The sequence below is a fragment of the Brachyhypopomus gauderio genome, chromosome 7, assembly GCF_052324685.1.
Source record: "Brachyhypopomus gauderio isolate BG-103 chromosome 7, BGAUD_0.2, whole genome shotgun sequence".
Taxonomy (NCBI): Eukaryota; Metazoa; Chordata; class Actinopteri; order Gymnotiformes; family Hypopomidae; genus Brachyhypopomus; species Brachyhypopomus gauderio.
This window is the reverse complement of record NC_135217.1, coordinates 22,577,849-22,599,158: the sequence shown is the minus strand read 5'-3', so window position 1 is coordinate 22,599,158 and position 21,310 is coordinate 22,577,849. Positions and strand designations below refer to the sequence as shown.

Below are 21,310 nucleotides of genomic sequence, written 5' to 3'. Positions count from 1 at the left end.
AATGCTACGTGCTACACTCTTGCCATATACTGGATTGCCTGTATAAAAATGTGTTCACACACTAATTAACTTAATTAAGCGCTAAGTGGATATGCTCCTAGCTTAGGACATTTTCTAGACCTTTACTGGTTCACAGATATTTTGTTAGTTGCCAGACTCAACAAAATGGCAGCCACAAGACCACAACCACAAACTTAGTTACTACTTACATAAGGAGGAGGCAAACAAAACAAGACAGTTGTGACAGCCCTGCGCCATAAATTAATTATTAAACTTGGCAAGAGATCAGTTGTTCCAGGGATGTGATTCAATTTCTTCCCAGCATCATATTTAGACACCTACGCAAATATTAACCGTTTACCACAACAGATGAATTATCCCCATGTGTAATTAGTCTATGTATTAATTTATTGTAAATGGGTTCTTTCTAAACAGGCTTAATTATATAGTCACATTTAATTATATTTGGTTTCTTTCAGACTCACAGATGGAAAAACATATTTATTTTGGGATCTGGACGTCCACCAGGGAGCAGGCGGCCTCGGCAGGGCCCAGATCCGTCTGCTAGGAATTTGCCGCATTAGCTCGCTCGCTAAATGTGAGATGAACCGTGTTGTCAATCAGCCTCGGGGTGCAGAGACAGGGGTGGAGCTGTCAATCAACCCGCAGACGTCAAACCTCCTATTTATGTCCTCTCAGCAGGTTCCACTCCCTCTGTCACACACGATCAAAGTTTGTACGTGTTTTCCAAGGTCTTTTATTCTTAAGTAGTAACACCTTCTCTATTTTTTTTAAAAGAAAGAACTACATATTCTTCATGTATGAATACTTAAAAAAAAATCTCTTTCAGGACCATAAAACCAATTTAATTAAATTGTGTATTATGCGATCACACTCTGTGGAATATTTGATCATTTTAATTTTAATCTAATAAACTTTTAACCAAGATTTATTTAGGTATGTGGAATGTATATACGTAACATTTGCCCCAAAGGATCAATAAGTGGTTGCAGACTCATAAAGCATAGCCAAACATGCCCATGGAGGGAATTAACTTACTGTAACGCAGTTCATCAACAATGCACTCAAATCATAAACTTGTTTAGGTGTAAATTCATGGTAATTTTGCAATAAAACAGGGATGGAGGTGGAAGAGGACGAGTGAGCGTACACCGGCTGGTTTGTCATTAGTGCTTCCTCACGCTGATGTGTGTTTGTACATTCCAGGCAGATGCACCATCTTGAATCAGGTACACGCAGTCATTGGTCTTGTGGATCTGTCTGTGACACTTTCTGCCCCCTAGTGTGGTGTGTTTAGCTCCCCTTCTGATCAGCATCTTTATGGCTTATCAGCCCTGGGCTGCAATTTTGGCTGGCTGCTTTTACAAATGAACACAATCTGCAGTGAGCCTCCACTCTCCAATTGCAGGAGGAAACAGTTGAGAAACTTCACTGGATTATCATGCCACTTGAGAACGGAATAAACGCATGCACACACACACTTACACACTCACACACACACACACACACACACACACACACACACACACACACACACACACACACACACACACACACACACAGACAGATGAGAGCTGGCCCGTGGTGTAGCCCTATCCCACTATTGGCACTCTGTGTCTGCACTTTGTCTTATTTCAGTAGAATAATATAATTGTGCCTCATTTTATTGCTTGTAAAGCCATCTCCTTTCTGCAGGCGATGTTGGTGATCAATGTACCATCTAACCGAATCAGTTCTTCCAGGAATACTGTTTGTTTGGAAGATGATCCAGACTGGGAACGATTCTGCTCTGCTTGTATTAGTTTAGTGAGTTGGGTCGCCATGTTCACTACCGACGACGCCATTTTTCACCTTATGAGTGTTTTATACTATAGGCTCTCTGAGGAATACAGTGGATGAGGCATTACTTAACCGGAATAAATAGTCATGTTTGTTAGTCCTGACGTGCTTTGAGATCAGCCTTCACTACAGAGTGTGCAGTGAAGAAAGAACTCTCAGAACCACCAGTAGCAGCGCCTGGGTGTCACATAATGGTGAAGGTTGTAATATCACTGTAATATCTTCAAAATCATGCAAATGTAAATAAAATGTATTCAATGCCTTTTTTGGCTCATTCATATTTACCTGTTTGCCTCTGCGTGTAAATCTTTTATTAGATTGCATCTATTTTTTACAAAGGTTTCCAGTAAAATATTTGGTGCTACACAATCAAGACTGTGAATACTGAAATGTTTTTTTATGCTTTAGGAAAACAAGTAAGACTTGATGTTTTAATTAAATTCTTTAATGTCATTAATAAATCAAAGCGAGATTGCCCTCCTTCAGAAATGCCCTCCTTACATTACACAACGATTTATGTTACACAATGCATTCGAGATTATAATAGTCCCTCGTTGCAATGACTGACAATTTATTTGGATAACTGGTGTAGACATAATTTGATGAAACCTTGTGGTTGATTATGTTCTGTTTATAAAATGCTGTGATCCTGTCAACATGACTTTATTTAAGTTTGGCACTAGTGTACGTACTCCCATTCATGCTGTGTGAAGCATTTCTGTTTGTCAGGATGTCATTGCTCTGCATTACCCAAATCTTGTATTCAACATGCAGTAGAAGTTATTTTTGTAAAGTCTTTCTTGCTGTCCCCCTGTGTATATGTGTGTGTCTCTCTGTCCCCCTGTATGTTTGTGTGTGTGTGTGTGTGTGTGTGTGTGTGTGTGTGTGTGTGTGTGTGTGTGTGTGTGTGTGTGTGTGTGTGTGTATTTGTGTGTGTCTCTCTCTGTCTCCATGTATATGTGTGTGTCTCTCTCTCTGTCCCCCTGTATATATGCATCTCTCTCTGTCCCCAGTGTATATGTGTGTGTCTCTCTCTGTACTCCTGTGTATATATATGTGTGTGTGTCTCTCTCTGTCAATCTTTCTTTTTGTCCCCTTGTTCCTGAAGTAAAAGAGGAAGTGAAACTGTAACATAGAGTTCAGTTGTAATTGGCTACGGTCACGCTAAGCAAACAGGAAGGAATCTGCAACTGATTAGAATTCTTCCTCCCACAAAAATAATAGTCCCAAAATTAATTATACTTAGGGTCTATTCCCACCACTGGCCTTCCTGTTTTGAAGCTGTTTTATAGAGGACAAATCCCCAGACAACAGAGACTGGTTTTCAATTACAAAGAGAGCCAAACAGGGGTCTTGAGCCAGGAGTCACACATCCATCACCTGACCAGGCCCGATCTCAGTCAGCACGCCATCTCCCGAAAGTGTCGTAGCATGGAGATGATCCTGAAAGAGACAGCTCATGGTGACACAGGCCACAACATTATGATGAAACCCCCGGGAAACCCATTTCAGGTCAGCATTTAACCATCTTTTAGACAGTCCCTCATGTGCTGAACAAACAGCACTTTTTGGAAGTGCTGCGGTGTAAAAACGACCAAACCGCTACAACTGGCACAGCAAACTCTTGAGCTTCTTTGGTATAATGCAGGAACCATACAGTATCAATCAAAGCAAGCCATTCAGGCATGTTAAAAATGAGGGCTGTCTGAGTGCAGTATTAAGAGGCTGACTGGATGTGATAGATGGTGCATTTGGTATATGAATGTATTTATTATTTTATTTTTTGGCATTGTTTAAAAACTATTTTGCATTCATATTATTATTATTATTATTATTATTATTATTATTATTATTATTATTATTATTATTCTCACACAGCATTTAAACCTAGCCATGCAAGAATCCAATGAAAAATAAAAATGCAAACACTATATTGTGAAGTCATGCAGAACGGAGACAATCTGAGACTTGAAGAATGTAAATAATTATGATATTCCTCTCATTGTGCAATGCTCAGAGTTACAACAGTTTAGAGCAAAGCAGTTGTTTCTTCAGCATCAATATCAGCTGTTATGGCAGATACAATGATAATGCATGAACTCTGACAACTCGAAGAGAAACCCAGCTGAGCAGTTGTTATTATTATTGTTGTTGTTGTTGTTTTTGATGTTGTTGCTGTTGTTGTCATCATCATTATCATCATCATTATTATCATTATTGCTATATTTTTTTATTCCCAACTGTTTATTTCAAGCATGGTTCAAACATTTTGGATTATTCTGGAAACATTTTGATTTTCTTGTGCATTTGAGGCTTTTGGACACTTTCAGAAGTTTCCTCAGATTACTGCAAGACTAATATAGAGATTTCCTTTAATGCACTTGGACCTGTAGTATGGATCCAACTGGGTGTGTTGCCATGACACTGGAACTGTTGTCATGTTTTATACATCAAAATAACAAATACTTTTTATGGTCATTAAACAAAGAATTATGAAAAGATGTCAGCATTTTGCTGAGGAAGCACTTTGTTCATCAAACGTGGAAAGATGAAAATATTCAGTGAATATAAATACTTGCTAGTTTTCATGAGAACACAGAAGTAATATTCAATCTATTTTAAACATCCGACAGTATACAATGAAATAGGATACAGCTGAAAATATAGAATGTATATTCCTGAACACTCAGAGCAAGAATATATGCTTTTTATTGTTAAATGGATCACATATGACTTAAAACGCCTACAGATATACCTTACATGATCTTATTAAGCGAATACATATCTGCCATCACAGTTCATAAAGGGAACTTCACTGAATGTATTAAGAAAACTTATATTGGAAAATTAGACGCTTTGGGGGAAGAACGTGGTCATTATATCACACATGCTATTAATAAATCCCAGCGTCTGATTCTGTTCAGTCAATGCAAATAGTTAAACTCAAGTCGAATGTTTGTCTTAAAATAAGCTGTTATAAAAAAGTGCATGTTGTTTTGTTTATGCTGGAAATAACATCATATCTCAACGTTATTACTGTTTATTACTGACGCTTGTAAAAGTTCCCATATGTACGCGCAGAACTTCAACTAGATGGATCCCAGCAACTGTGAGACACGCACAACCCAACACAACGTCAGCTACGCCCTCCTGGACTTTAGCTCTGCGCGGTTTATTCCACGCACAGCTCACGTCTCGGACAGCACTACGAATGCTTACTCACCCACACGTTACTTCGACAAACTTGCACGCTCGGCATGTTGAACGCATGTTGTCTCGCTTTGAGGGGGAAGAATTAGAAATCGTAACCGTCTCTCGAGCAGTCCTGGACTAAAAAAATCAGCCTGAAACGAGATCCTGCATGCCAAGCAGCGTTTAACCATGGGGCAAAAAGGAAGAGGAGCAGGAGGAGAAGGAAAAACCACATATGTAGCCTTACATGAATCTATTAAAACGGTGGTTTTGTATATATACCCGTTTTAATTTAGTGTTTTTGTAAGATGACTTGAAAATTACAGTTTCCAGGACATGTATTAACAGCTTTGCTGTCACCGAGAACATTCACAACCGAAGTCTATATTTGTAACTGTTTTTGTTACTGTTAGACTTTTTAGTGTGTTTGTGTGTGTGCGTGTGTGCATAAAGAGCTATTACCGACATTCAATAGCTCATCTATCTTGACTTGCGTTAGAAATGGTACCTCTCAAACTATTAATCATACGAGTCTCAGGGTATTGGATTCCAATGATGCAGCTCAACGATCTCTCACCAGCAGCTTCAAAGAACAGTCTCCTTCACCTGAGCCTCGTCTTCTGATGACAGACTCTGGTTAGAGGTTCGTACCATGATATGGATGGATGTTCCAACTCTGAAAGAAAGATCCGCTAGTTTGGCAGCTGGACCATCCAATTATGAAGTTATGCTGTAGAAGTGCATGACGGCTGCGCTATAGTTCTGAGACTAGGAGGAAACTCTTATTTGCCTTGGCCTTCATCCTGAGATGATGTTCTGGTGAGGTCAAGAGATTCCACAGAGGTCTTGTGAACTTTCAGTAGAGTCCATCTCATGTCTCCCTAATGTCAGTGCGTCTTCCTAATGTCAGTGTGTCAGCAGACACAGAGCAAACTATATGGGGATGGGAACGTGGAGGCAAGTCAGCTGACCACAGGTGTGCGGTGTGTGTGGCGCTACTGGTCTGCTGGACGAGGGTACGACGCTACTGGTCTCTTAGTGTGAGGCTACTGGTCTGCTGGACGAGGGGACGACGCTACTGGTCTCTTAGATGAGGGTGTGAGGCTACTGGTCTGCTGGATGAGGGTGCAACGCTACTGGTCTGTCTCACAGATCCCGTCCTGTGGATCCGTCCCCATGCATTTACATGTAGAGAGTTTGACCAACACCCTTGATCAGCACGAGCGAGGATCAGGAAGTGTCACACACACACACACACACACACACACACACACACAGAACATAATACCGCTCATTATGGGTTATTAGCTATTGTACTTTAATTTTTTTATACAAACTGACTCAAATTTGCTACATAGTTATATATAAAAAGTATGATTATTATTATTATTATTATTATTATTATTTAAAAAATATGATTGGTGTCAATTTTTTTGGTGTTAAATTTTAGTGCAAGATGTATGATGTCACATAACGTCACACAATTCAGAAGTCATTGTATCCATCGCTATTGGAACAATAGCAATAGTCATTGCTAAATAAAAGGCATAGTTATTTTAATGTATGAGTGTCTTATTTATTTTTAGATGGGAATTATTCTTGCCAATATACAGTTTTAAAATAAACACTTAAACACGTCTGTTGAGACAAGCTAAAACGTTTAGTTCCGGTTTCAGGCTGGCATCTGGTTTCTTGAAAGAAGTCATTTCTTGAGGAAGAGTGAACTGTGTTCTGGCAAAACTATCAGGGCCTCAACACAAGAGGACTTGAGAAATGTTGATGCATTATTAATATCTGAATACAAATGTGTCTGAAACCCATAGAATCATTCTAAGAACTCCAGGTAGTTGAAAGTGTTGTCAGCGATAATGGTTTTCAATTATTTAGGACTCCATCTGGCGATTGGAGTTGGCCCATGTTCAATGTATGCAGTGGTAAGGCCAGGATCTATACTGATAGTGGTGTACTTTATAAGATTAAATTTTCTTAGAAGTGGTTAGGACAAGAATTTACAGGCCATAGTATTTCTTTGATTATTTGTGTGTGTGTGTGTGTGTGTGTGTGTGTGTGTGTGTGTGTGTGTGTGTGTGTGTGTGTGTGTGTGTGTGTGTGTGTGTGTGTGTGTGTGTGTGTGTGTGTGAATAAGTAGATGGCTCTCTACACTGATATCCCACTGCGCGGAAGACTTTAAAATACTGTCTCTGTGAAATGTAAAATTTATGAATCCCCCCCCCCCCCACACCCTACTTGATTTATGTGAAATAATAATACACTATTTAATGCTTAAACATGGCTGCAAGCAATCCGTGGCTATCAAGATGTACAATGGAGTAATGGCTAGGGAAGACAAATCACCTCACAGACTGAGGATGCTTGTTTAAGGTTGCTCGGCAGATATATTAAACTATATGTAATTGTACACTAACTCCACGCTGTAGGCAGAGAGAGAAAGAGAGAGAGAGAGAGAGAGAGAGAGAGAGAGAGAGAGAGAATATAAATACACATACTTTACACTCTTTTAAAGTGCTTGAGGTAAGGTAAGCCATTACCTGCTATTGCATTACCAGCAATTACCTCACCTAACTAAACCATGAAAAAGGGACAATGGCTGCTACTCTGAGACAGTTTTAATCATAAAAACCTCAGACGTAAGAGAGGGCTGGTGGAATTTGGCTCATCCTTGGCATGCAAGCCGGAGCAAAAGCCCAGAAGTCAAGGCCTTCCAGGCTGGGCCAGTTTTCTTTCAGTGGCCCTTGCTGGTACTTTACCTCAGTCGAGTCTGCCGTTCCTTCTCAAGTCAGCTGACCACTGAGCTACAGACTTTTCGACGACTTCACTGGTGCGATTGTAATTATGAAAATGCACATTCTGAAATGTCTCGCAGGCAGCTGAACAATAAAACAAGGAGAGGTTTAGGAGTCAGAAAGGAGCCGGATGACAACGACCTTCCGTGCAGCGGCTGATTTGTGGAGCATTGACAGCCATGTTTAATTAAAACTCTTTTCTGTGAAGGATCTGTAAAAAAAAAACCAGGATGACTCCCCTCCTTTTACAGTTTGTGAAACATTTTACTGAAGCTCAGTAAGACAAACAAATAATGTAATTACCAGCCCAAATGAACCCGTTTGGCAGCCTGCTGAACTGTGTGGTTTAGAAGCCTCCAACCCCTCCCAACACATCTCTCCCTCCTGCTTTTTTTCTCTTCTCTTCATCTTTCTCTCCTTCTCTTCATCTTTCTCTTCTTATTCCTTTTCCCCTGTTCTCCTTGTCCCTACCTGCCCATGCCAAGAAAAAAAAAGAAAACCTCTTCTAAATCTTGTGATTCATATGCAATTACAGCTCATGTGAATCACAGGTGTTGAATTCTTTTTGGCACACCATAAAACATTACATGCGTGATTTGCACAGCCGACAAGCTCTATAATTTAATTTTCTTTCCTCCTCCCTGACCGTGCGATATGTTTCAGGGCTTTTCATAAAGAGAGGAACACCCAGCAAGGCCTTCGGAACAGCAGCGGGCCACACTGACACCCTGCTTACCGCACTGTGACCACCATGGGGATGGCAACCACCCCACCCCCCCCACCACACACACACACACACACGTGTCACCGAGCCTCCTGTCAATCAAAATCATGTAAAAAAATACTAATGCAGCTGAGCACTCGGGTTTCTGCCCCAGGGCAAACTTCCCGTGCCCCCTCATGAAGGGCAGTTTCGGAATGTGCATTTGTGTGGGATGAGCCCCTCAAACAAGCTTCACAGAAGCAGAAACAGAAGCGAGTAAATGGAGATCAAAATGAGAAAATGGAGCAATAGTGGTGTATCTCACAAAATGCCTCATAATAGAATATTTTAAAAAGTAGAATGAGAAACATTTATTAAGGAATGAAGTTCAGAATTGGACAATAATATGCATGACAGCATAAATGCTGTGATAATCATGAAAATAATCACAAAGACACATACACACACACTCATAAAGGTATAAAGCAAGCACGGTAACATTATAACATTATTGCTCAAAGCTAAACTTAATTAAAGGATAATTATAATGTGCTTTCCTGTACTTTTCTATATATAGGCTAACCATTTTAAATTAAACTATATCAGATCATGTAAGTCATTCCTTCAAGGTGTGATTTAATATATATAGTATTTACTAACTTTTTCAGAAATTCCTCTCCTGCAATCAGTTGTTAATCAAGGTGAAGTTAATTAATTACAGGCTGCGCGCCCAGTCGGCCCGTCTTGGCTCCCAGATCCAGACTCACTCAGACAGAGGTCTGGTTCCCTCTCCTGGTAGCTACAGAATAAAACGAAGAGCTAAAAAGCAGGTCTGAACAGCTGCTGATCTTCAGATGCTCATATGAAACATGAGGCTGCGTATCACTCGCGAACAGGAACCCAAAGAATGCAAAACACAAATGAAAAACTTCTCAAAGGAGTTCTCGGGAGTGCAACAGACCAGGATACAGCGTCACTATATTCAGGAGGCTACAGTAAAAATAACTTTTAAAATAACTTTTTTTAAAATAAGCTTTCTTTGAATGTGTGTGCATCAGGAGACTTGGTGTTACTAAAATGTTGCACAACTGCACAACTGTGTAAAAGCGTCTTATACGTCAGTGTGTGGCTCCAGACAGGTCAGGTCTGAAGGCAGAAACCTTGCCTCAGTGATGTCTGGGATGTGTTGCCATCTCTTCTTTTAATCATAAAGACATCAAATATGCATCAGGTCAACAGAGTGCAACTCAAAGAAAGCTAGTATATAAACACAGGTAAGCTTCCCTGTTCAAGTGAGATCAGGCCTCAAATAACAGAAAGAGAGAGAGAGGGAGAGAGAGAGAGAGTAAGAGAGAGAGAAAGAGAGAGAGAGAGAAAGAAAGAAAGCAAAAAGTCAGAGCAGCAAGTCTAGCAGATCAAAGGAAATAACATGATGGAGGATATGAGAGCTTAACAGAGTAATATAGCAGAGATAATGCCTTACTTCCATATACACTCAGCAGGAAAAGGACAACAGAGAGTGTCTTTTAACCTGGGATAAGTGGGCCTCCGAAAACCTTATTAAGGAACCTCCAACTTAATATAAGATTGGGAAACATTAAAGTGACTGTCTAGAACAGGGCCCTTCTGCAAATATCAAAAGACTGAAGCATCATATGATAAATGCATCTTATGATTAGCTCATAAAATGGGTGCTGGTGTAATTTCTCCTCTGGTACTTTCAGTTTTGAAGGTGGAACTGTTGGAATTGGGAGACTGAAATCACCCAGAGCGTGTGGTCATAGCGTGTGGTCATAGCACGTGTGATCATAGCTGGACAGGGGGACATGTGAGTTATTACCATGGACAGCGTGGGCCATTGACCAGATACATGACTCTGCAATGTGTAATTCTAACTGAAGGTGTTAATGACAGCTTATCTGGATTGAAATTTCCTTTTAGATAAAAAAAAACGTAAATTTATTTTGGGTTTTAGATCTTCGCATGTGGACATCAGCAGTCATTATTCTGTTGTTGTTGTTGTTGTTGTTTGTTTGTTTGTTTATTCCAGTTAAATTAAACCCATCAGCTGCTGCCCATGTTTTGGTTTTCAAAAAAGAGCAATTTCTTTAAATTAAATTTACTTATAAGAACAAAAATTGTCTTCTTATTCTTCTCCATTAAGTGTTACCTTATAAATTACATAAATAATAAAAAAATTGTTTTTAGATTCAAAAATGCCATTTTAACATGGCAGATGTTTAATCCATACCCACATCAACATGAATGTAGGATGATACAGATTTACGCTCAAACTCTGGCCCCTTCACATATATAATTATTTAGGCATTTTTAGGCCATGTTAAGGCGCTATACAAAAGATCAAAGAGAGTAAACTCATGTCCTTTTGTCTACGCACTTTTGTGATGTAGATAAACGTTCTTGCTGAGCAGCAGTCTGACCAATAGCATTGTGTCGGGTGTGTACATGATTGACCAACTGCAGCATGCAAGAAGGTGGGACCTATAAAGAATGGTCAAAGCAATGGAAACGCAGCCATAGAGTAAGGAGACTATAAAAAGCTAATGTTGAAATGAGAGGAAAACTGGACATTTTTGGAATTTTTAGGAATCTTGGACAAACACAATTTAAGGTTCCAAACAGAGGACATGTCCAGGAAAAAGAAGATATAATTTTGATTGTTCATGGATATACTGCTTCTTAAAATTTGCCTTTAAATGCATTCATAAATTACTCATTTCTTGTCACTGAAACAGACAACAGGTGGACATGCACTCTATTGAATTCTAATCCCCAATTTGAATATTTTAGGATTGGTTGAATCTGTAGGATCAGTTACCTGTTTGAGCATTACATAAGATTGAGTTGTCCCTGAATCACAGTGTAACAGGCCTTATTGGGTCCAAATTGCCAAGAAGCCATTTTTTTCCCATGCCCATTTAATATTTAATTCCTGAGTGGTCATGTGGTGTGCTGTGTGGCCATCACAAGAATATGTACCTCCCTGAATAATCAATAAATATTCATTTCATTATTTAGTATCTCATGAGAAGGAGGGCAAAATGGCAAAATGCATTCCACAAATCCATCACGGCTGAGTTCACTTTGAAAGTTGGGTGAGAAAAGTGCTGTGAGCATGTAAACAGCTCTGTGCATTGCTGAATACTATTAGCGGGCCGTAAAATGGTGCGGCCGTCTCTCTGGGACTATGACTCGGCGAGCAGGCCGGACAGGAAAGAACAGTAAATTCACCAAGATTAATTAAGCCCCGGCTTCATGGACATTTCCAGGTCTGTATCTCAGTGACCCCGTAAACGTACGTGGGACGCGGCGGTCCGTGGTGGTGGGCGAAAGAGCGGGGGCTCACATTCAGAGGAATGAGTTATTAAGAGTATTTTTTGAATAGATGGAGAAATTGTAGCCTGGCTATTTAGTGTCATAAAGCTGGGCTGCTGTGGCAGAGGGGCTCAGCGGGACAGGAGGCAATACCACTCCAATCAAATCTGAGATGGATGAGGGATGGGCCTGTCCACTCAGAATTTTTATATTGGCAAAGGAGCTGGGAGGGAATAATGCCATCCGTGAGTGAATTAACCTCTCGCCACGGATGGAGACGGCCCCTGTCATCCGGCACGGATGGTAGGGGAAATGAATGGGACAGCCGGAGCAAGAGAGTGGGGAATAGCCTCCCTTTACCTCCTCACTTATACTGGATGGGTACCATTGCAGTAAAGGAGCTCGTCTTGGTTCAGGTCACGCATTGGTTCGGTTTGTGGCAATCAGTAAATAAAATCTGCAGAATGGGAAGCCTATCTTTCCTTGCTGACACGTGACCAAAAAAAAAAAACAGTTCCACGTCTTTGTTTAATCAGGGTAAACTGGACAAACATGTTCCACCATGACAACGTCCTGTTTGTAGTGTAAAAAAGAAAAGAAAGAAAGAAGGACTGGTCACCTAAGCGTTGTATTCACTTCATCATTTACCTCCTACAACGTTTAATGAGATTAACCGGAACAAATAATTGAAAAGGTATGAAAATAAACTATTTCCATGTTACTTTCTTATATTAAGAGTTAATGCATCAAAAAGCCAGGACAGCGATCGTGATCTGTTTCCTGTTAATCCGTTGACCACGTTAACCGATGCAGAACGCAGGAGTCACACGTTGCTGAATGTGAGTCAATCACGACGAGAACGACGCGCGCGACCAATGGCGCCGCAGCCTCGCGGGTCAGAGGTCGCGCGCGGAGGAAGTTGTTGGCTTGGCGCGCGCAGGTGTTCGCGCGCGGCGCTGCCGGGAGACTGTCGGTCTGTAGCCGGAAGTGAAGCTGTTTAGCGATGTAGCTCGCTGGCTATCTGAAGTAGCACAAACCCTGTTGCAGAAATGGACTTAAGTTACTAAAAGACAAGAGGCTGACGTTAACGACGGATGTAATAAATGCCAGATACTTACAAGAAAAAAGGTTTAGCTAAGCGCTAGCCTGCTGCAGCCAGTCCCGGAAGTTATATTTAGCCTTGTAGCCAGTTAGCCGTTAGCTTGTCTTGTGTGGCTGTAATAAATGTCCGTGTTCTCTGTACCGCGACGTGACCTGCTCGACATCGTGCGGAGACCGTCGCTGGAGTAGCCGTGTCCTCCATACGGTGATACATGAGGTGGTGAAGATGTGTGAGCTCCGTCATGTTCCTGCCTGGCAGTCCGAGCGCCTCGCAGGCCAGTGAGGGTGCAGCAGGGCTCCGTGTGAGTCCCCCGGTGTCCACCAGTCCACACACTACACTACACGTCTGTTAGTTCAGGTAAGTGTAACACACTGGGCTAATACACTGTCAATAATGCTTCTATAATAACATTTCAAAATGATGATTGCGTTTCATCTGAATCCACAGGATCCTGCAGACACAATGAGCTCCAAATTTGGGCTGATCAACTATAATGTCCGCAAGCACATCTCCATCTCCATACCTTCCTCCACGGAGGTGATGTCCCCGCACATTAAATCTGTCGAGGAGCTCCGAGTGCTCGGGGTCAACCTGAGCAATTTCAGCACCTTGACACAGTTCTTCATCTGTGTAGCAGGAGTCTTCCTCTTTTACCTCATCTATGGTTATTTGCAGGTAAGAAGCCTCTGTGTTCTCACCGGCATTGGTATGGGTTCATAACTTCTAGTACATCTCAAATCTGTGATGTCTTGACAAGCTTTTTTAAATTACAAGTAAGCAAGCGGTTTGGATTGTCCAAACCGTTGGCTTTGTGCCACTGCAGCCAGCATTAATCTTAAAGAACCAGAATCACTGCTTGTCAAAAATCTGATAAAATAAGCATAAGCAATATCCTGCTGTGCTGGATTTATTCTCACATTGACTTGCATTTATGAAAGGACACAAGTCACTGCTCCTTTAAGGCGCTGTCTGTCATGTCATACATGTCTCACAGTCTATCATGTGGAATATGCATTATCATCTGAGGTGTAACAGGAGTTTCAAACTCGGGCTGGAACAGCACACAGTTTAATGTTTACCCAGTTCACCTAGTCAGGGGCTTGGTCTCCCCAGTGACCTGACTCAGCTGTCTTAGGTCCAGCAGAGCTTTAATCTCTGCAGTGCTGAAGCCCTGCAGGCATCTGATGCACCTGGATTATACATCATTTTTTTATATCCTCTAAGTCTATCACACTTTCTCCCTTTAGGAACTGATATTCTCGGTAGAAGGTTTCAGACCCTTTGGCTGGTACCTCACGCTTATCCAGTTTGGGTTCTACTCCATATTTGGACTGGTAGAACTTCAGCTTACACAGGACAAGAGAAGAAGGTGGGTGGAGCCTGTGAGGCCCGGCTTAAAGAAGCGCTGCCCTCATTAAAGGTCGTCATCAAAGATTCAGAATCTTTAATGGGATTCTGTGGCTAGGTCTCTGCTTCAGAGAGCTGCTTTCTGGGCCGAGCCTGTGTTTATGAACTGATCGCAGATGAACATGCCAAGTTGTTAAGGGCCTGTATTGTGTAACATCAATATTGTAACAAGTTATGGGTCTGTATTGTGACACTCTTTATTACAAGGTCCCACTCTTGATTTGATCTTCTGTTTGGAACTAAAATGTATTTTGCTAAACAAAAGCTCTCGATAACATCAAAACCAAATGCAGTTCTTAAAAGAGATTAATTTTAATATTCAGAATGTAATGATGGCAGCAGGTAAGGTGCTTTCTGCCTAATTAACATCTCGTTACACATTTTTAAACAGCAGCCCTCTGAGAGGATTTGCATATCACATTGGAACTTCGTCACCATGGTTATAGCTGTTTGTTTTCCTCCCTGTGTTTTGCCATCCAGAACCAACCAAAACGTTGCAGCTGTGTTTGTTTCTCCTGAATCTCTTCCAGGATCCCTGGCAAGACGTATATGATCATCGCGTTCCTGACGGTCGGCACCATGGGCCTCTCCAACACGTCCCTGGGCTACTTGAACTATCCAACGCAAGTCATCTTCAAGTGCTGCAAACTCATTCCTGTTATGATCGGCGGAGTTTTCATACAAGGTGATTATGGCTTTGGTTGTCATTGGGAGATCGTCACTAGAACCTCCTGTCCATTAATCACAACCCTGGTGGCTTCTCTGTGGTAATGAAAGTACTGGCAGTATGAACACTGTCTCTCTGTGCTGTTTGAGGTCAGTTGAGGTTGAGTATTTATCAACACCCAGGTCTACTTTTAATCATGTCATTACATTGTCCCATATTGCACATGCGGCACTGTAGCTGTACTATCAAGCCTCACATAGGCAGTCTTAATTACCACTGAAGACACTGCAGTTGTTGTTACTGTCTTTTGCATAATATGTACAATCCTATGAGTGAAGTTTTTTTTTCTCTTCATCTTTGAAGAATCGTTTTAATTATATTGAGATGTTCTGTATGTTGCTGCTTGATCTGGCTGAACTGGGCACTGGTTGGTGTAGAAACCACAGTTTTGTGGTGTTAGGTGCCCGTCTGGGGTTAGGTGCCTGTCTACAGCTGGTGTCACACTGTCCACACACTCACTCCGAGCGGCGAGCGTTGTCCGGCCTCTGTGCTACGGACTCGAGCGTCCTGCCCCTCGGAGGGCGAAAGCAGACATCTTTCTGCTGGAGAGAGAAGGGTTGCCGTTGAGACAGCCGAGTTCAGCCTTTCTCCTTTCATCTCCCCATCGTCTTCTCGAGCTTCTCCTTCACTGATCACTTGTTTTATTTCTCCTCCTTGTCTTTGTGGGGATATGTTCTCCAGCCTTGCTGCTGTGGTCCTCTGGTCCCCCGGGGCTGGTGTGTTGCTTCCTGCTGCACGCTGGATGCTGCTCCATCAAAGCATCACCCGAATCAAAGAGTTACAGACCAACCTGCTGCGTCACCTTGTCATCCCCACGGCAACAGACTGCTTCTGAATACCTCGCGTGTCTCTACTTCTATTTTTTTATTATTTCTCTCATGCTCCGTGTTTTTTTTTTTCCTGGTTTTTGTTTTTTCTCACATGTCCAACCTCAAATAGGCTGACTACTTCTCTATCTCACTATCTCCAGTTTGGCTGGTGATTGAATTGAGAAAGTCCCACAACAAGAGGAAGAAATCTCCCCCCTAATCCCCCCCCCCCCCTTGTTGAGATGATGAAGGCAACTTTTTTCACGGGTCTGAACTTGTTCAAAGGTCCGACCTGAAGCCAGTGTCAGTGCAGCTGCCCTCAGTCATGCTGATCTGAAGCGCTGGCTCTCAGCACGCTGACTGGCCCCACCTCACCTCACCTAACCACGGAGGCTGACGACCCAGCCCGGCCCTGTCTGTTGCTCTGGGTCGGTATCGCTGCTTGACATGAGTTGACAGGCGACGAAGTAAACTATGTTCTCTCTGACGACAAGGAATAATTGCTCCTTTTTTTCGTAGTAGTAGTAGTTGTAGTAGTGTTTGTACCTCGAAGTGTTTGTTGTTTACAGTGATGATTTGCTTTGCAGGCAAACGCTACAACCTTGCAGATGTGTCTGCTGCCTTGTGCATGAGTCTGGGTCTCATCTGGTTCACCCTCGCAGACAGCAAGGTCGCACCAAACTTCAATTTGACAGGTGGGGAGCTGCTTCTCCACTCAGTCTACAGTGAAATAAAGTTTTTCAAATGAAGATTCTGTTTAGCGGTGGTATGTACTGTGCACTGCATGTGCTGTGAACCAGAGCATGGCCTTCAGTACTGATAATCGTTGTGGATGTAAAGACAATTTATATAATATATATTTTTGGTGATCATGTTTTGTGTGTGTGTGTGTGTGTGTGTGTGTCTCAGGGGTCATCCTCATCTCCCTGGCGCTCTGCGCTGATGCTGCTATTGGCAACGTGCAGGAAAAAGCCATGAAGCTACACAATGGGTCCAACTCTGAAATGGTAAACCCTCCTCCAGCACCACACCAGTGTTCTGGCAGCCCTCAGGTCCTGAGCCAGGACCCGCTTCTCATATTCAGGTCCATACAACCTGTAGCTCGACCGGTCCATTACACAGTTGAGTGATGTAATGCACCTGTAAAGAACTCTCCTTTGTTCTACAGAAATAAAGCAGCTATTTCAGGATCATTAAGCTTGTTCATTTCACCCTTTTCTGTGCACTCAGCACTGTCCTCCTCACTGTCCTCCTCACTGTCCTCCTCACTGTCCTCCTCACTGTCCTGCTCACTGTCCTGCTCACTGTCCTGCTCACTGTGCTGTCTCTGTTTCAGGTCTTGTATTCTTACTCTATCGGGTTTGTGTACATTCTGCTCGGCCTGCTGTCCATGGGCGGACTGGCACCTGCAGTGGCCTTCTGTTCTCAGGTCAGTTTTTACATCTCCTTTTTTTACACAGTACTCACAGCCACAGTTCTGTTACATATATGCTGTGGAATGTTTAAAATATTTCACATTTCTGTATATGGACAGATTTGTTCAAAGATTAGAGTGTCTTAAGTCTTGTTGTTGTCTCTGCGTCAGCACCCCTTCACCACGTATGGCTATGCCTTCTTCTTTTCTCTGACCGGATACTTCGGCATTTCCTTCGTCCTGGCCTTGATTAAGCTCTTCGGAGCTCTGGTGGCCGTCACAGGTGAGCAACCTGCTCCTCAGCAGCTTCATGTGCTCTTGACGAGCCTGGTTCTGGTTCTGATCCTGGTCCTGGTTCTGGTTGGATCTGCTTCGTAGTTGGATGATTCTATGAATTTCATCTCTCTCCTTTTTTTCCCCCCTCTCTTAGTGACCACGGGAAGGAAGGCCATGACGATTGTCCTGTCGTTTTTATTCTTCACAAAACCCTTCACTTTTCAGTGAGAGCTCTAATCAATCATCATCATCACAGCCCTGCTTGCTCTAAACAAACATTAAATTAACAGCGCTGTCCACATTTGTGTTCCTAGTCTAGCGCAACACGTACATATAAAGTCTATGTGCTTACTGAGTTTTTGTATGCACAATAATTTATGTGTTACACATATGTATTGTTATGTTTGTGGTTGATTAACGTAAAGATGGATTTCAAGGAAGGATGAAGTTCACTATTAGTGCAGCAAAAGAGTTGAACAGTCCCATAACATGATACACAGAAGAGCCTCATTCTCATCATGCAGTCGCGTCTTGGCCAGCATGTGTGCTGCATTCATGCTGCATGGTTGTGTTTGTTGTGTCTGATGCGTTTCCCGTGTCTGCCGCAGGTACGTGTGGGGAGGCCTGCTGGTCGTCTTCGGGATCTTCCTCAACGTTTATAGCAAAAACAAGGACAAAATGAAGCTGCCCTCTCTCGCCGATCTCCACAAGCGTCTGTTCAGCGACAGGAAGGGTCGCACGCTCTCTCAGACCGTGTAGGCACATCGACCTCCGACCTCACCCTCACGGGGCTCCTCCACTCGAGCGACATGGAGGCGTGGTAACGAGCTCGACCCGATGACCTGCGCTCACCCTCTGGCAGGGCTTGGCTAACGGGAACGAGTGGGCGTACGACAGGGAGCGGGACGGTCGTAGCCACACGGCAATTTGTTGCACCAGCCAGAGGTGTGATCCTGTCAGCCCACGGACACCAAAACTGTGAAAGGAGCAAAAGAGACTCCTCACTAATCATGTCTGAACCAGGTGGTTAATCGAAGGGATCATCGCAGTTATAAATTTCTCTGTCATCTGCATGTGCCACAATGTCATCCTTTTACACAGCCAGTAATTTCCTTCGTGTTTTTTTCTTTTATATGTTTTTTTTGTTGTTGTTGTTTTATTTAACTGTGATTAAATGAGGGGGAAATGGGAATAATATGACTGTATCTTAATGGGTTGGAAATTTATCAGTGTGTCAACTGCCATATTTGCCATCCATTAATTTGGTGAAAGGGCAACTCCTTTTCCATTAAAAGCAAACAGGAAAGTTTATCCAAGCGGGCTGAAGTGTTTGTCAGAGCGGTGGTGAGGGCCTTGCCAGATGTCTCTTATCCACTGGCTGCAGCACAGAGAGTTGAAGAGCTGCCAAGCAGCTTCTCAGATGTTTAGCCCTCCGATAGCCCAGGGCTTGTTTGATTAGGAATCCTGGAATAAGATAGCACTAGAAAGAAAACAAACATTGTTCATAGGGCTTGGCCTTAGACCTAATTTAGATGAGCTGTGTGTGTGTGTGTGTGTGTGTGTGTGTGTGTGTGTGTGTGTGTGTGTGTGTGTGTGTGTGTGTGTGTGTGTGTGTGTGTGTGTGTGTGTGAGAGAGAGAGAGAGAGAGAGTGAGTTTGAGAGAAAGATGCTTGGGGAAATCATTATTGTGCAAGCATTACCACTCGCTTCTTTAAAATTGGCCAATCAGTACAGCTGACGATGGCACAACTAGCCAATGACGCCTTCGTGTTAACTCGAGTCAAAACTTGTCAAAATGTAGTGAATCACGCAGGCAGTGCACTTCAAATATTAGCACAGAGGCAACGCCTGGTTTGCAGGCTCTGCTCTCTAACCTTTACCTTCTCAGTTACCAGCTCAAACACAAGTTTCAGTTGTTAAGGATAATGACGTTTTGCTACAGTGTTACTCTTCCTTAACAGAGTGCATTTTTATGACCTCATTTAAATATTAGAGGTGTCAATTCCAGGTTCAGAGATTAAAAGTCCTCACCAGGATTTTGCTCAGGCTTCCTGGATTGTGTTGATTCCACTAATTTTACCGGGATTGCTAATTAGAAAATCTAGCAAGTTTGAGCAAAATCCTGGTGAGGACTTTTAATCTCTGAACTTGGAATTGACACCACTATTAAATATATCTAAGAGATGAGGGGACTCGACTCAAATGACCTATGACCTCAGCAGACAAAGGTCGTTCATCAGTGCAAGAAAAGTGCAGGACATATATGTATATGACACACTGCAGGTGTAACTGACTGCAGTGTGCTGAAGTAGGCTAGTATGTGTGTGTGTGCGTGTATATATATATATATATATATATATATATATATATATATATATATATATATATATATATATATATATATATATATATAACGGATGATATACATATAAAATATAGTATTTTAGAATAGTCTTTATTTCCAACACTTAAGATTAAGTCGGTGAATAAAAAATGCATTTTGTGGTAAAAATTCAGATGCGCCCGGCGTTTTATAATGTTTTACATTATAAATCCACTTACGCCATTTCCATAAAATCTTGAATACCACCCAAATCTTATGAATTCTCCCTCTGCTTTATTGCATTTAAGAAACGAACGCGCTCTGCCTTTGTGTGAAAGTGAAGCGTCCGGAGAGAAGGCCGGAGACGGGGAGATGGCGTTATCTGTCTTTGTGAGCACTTTGTTTCAAATCATAACCCTTTTAAATGCGGCCAATTTGTCTTAAGGGGCAGCGGTGGAGCGCTTGTTATTATCCGGGCGACTGAAAGGTCCATTTGGACCGCGCGAGGTCTGCAAACCCCAGCTGACTGCTGCCCAGCGCGACCATTTGTCTTAGTGTGTGGAGAGAAACGGCGGCCACGCGCACAATGAAGGTTTAAACCCATTTGAAGTGCGACGAGTTTCATCTATCAAACGGCGCTGTGACGCCTCGCGCCCCAGACCCTGCGCACACTCCCAACACGTGCTCCATAGCTACAAGGACTTTCAGGAGGGTTCACCGATCGCGTATGTATTAGAAAGACCATCAATTTGTCTCAGTGCTATAACCGCTAGGCTGGTTAATCATCCTGATTAGGACAGAATGCACAGAGCGCTTGGTAACAGGTAACCAGAATAGCACAAAGCCCCCTATTAACATATATGTTTTAATATATTAGCTGTACAAGCTTTCACCAGCTAGTACCTTTACTTTGAAAATACATTTGACCTTGCTGCAGTGTGACCAAAATTCATTTAACACCCTCTCCATCTTCTGTTTAGTTTCTCTCTTTCTCTCTCATACACACACAAAACACACACACACACACACACACACACACACACACACACACACACACACACACGCACACACACAAGCCTTCCAGCCTGGGTGAGGCTCTTATTAATGTTGGGTGTGCCCAGGTTCACTGACCCCTGTGCCTGCAACTCTGGCCTTCCTTCATAAATAATGAGGGATGTCTGGGGCTCATCACCTCAGTAAATAGGCCCCGCTAGGAGCCCATATAACTGCCCTGGCCCCTCCACAAGCCCAGCAGGGTCGGCTGGCAACCCATTCATTACCACGGGGTGGCCAGCACCACCGTCCTTGGGCCCCCGGACGGCCAGCGCCACACGGGCAGTGTGGTCACGTAAAAATG

The 21,310-nt window shown here is 42.6% G+C and overlaps 1 protein-coding gene across 1 annotated transcript; it reads left to right on the top strand.

Annotated features, from left to right (window-relative positions):
• Nucleotides 1-12,595: 12,595 nt before the first annotated feature.
• slc35b3 (solute carrier family 35 member B3) lies at nt 12,596-18,941 on the top strand. The gene is made up of 10 exons (XM_077012644.1): nt 12,596-13,354; nt 13,445-13,672; nt 14,245-14,366; nt 14,935-15,089; nt 16,528-16,635; nt 16,850-16,947; nt 17,277-17,369; nt 17,526-17,637; nt 17,785-17,854; nt 18,239-18,941. Exons 2-10 carry the CDS (start codon nt 13,460-13,462, stop codon nt 18,387-18,389), a joined length of 1,122 nt encoding a protein of 373 aa, XP_076868759.1. The 5' UTR covers nt 12,596-13,354; nt 13,445-13,459; the 3' UTR covers nt 18,390-18,941.
• Nucleotides 18,942-21,310: the final 2,369 nt, after the last annotated feature.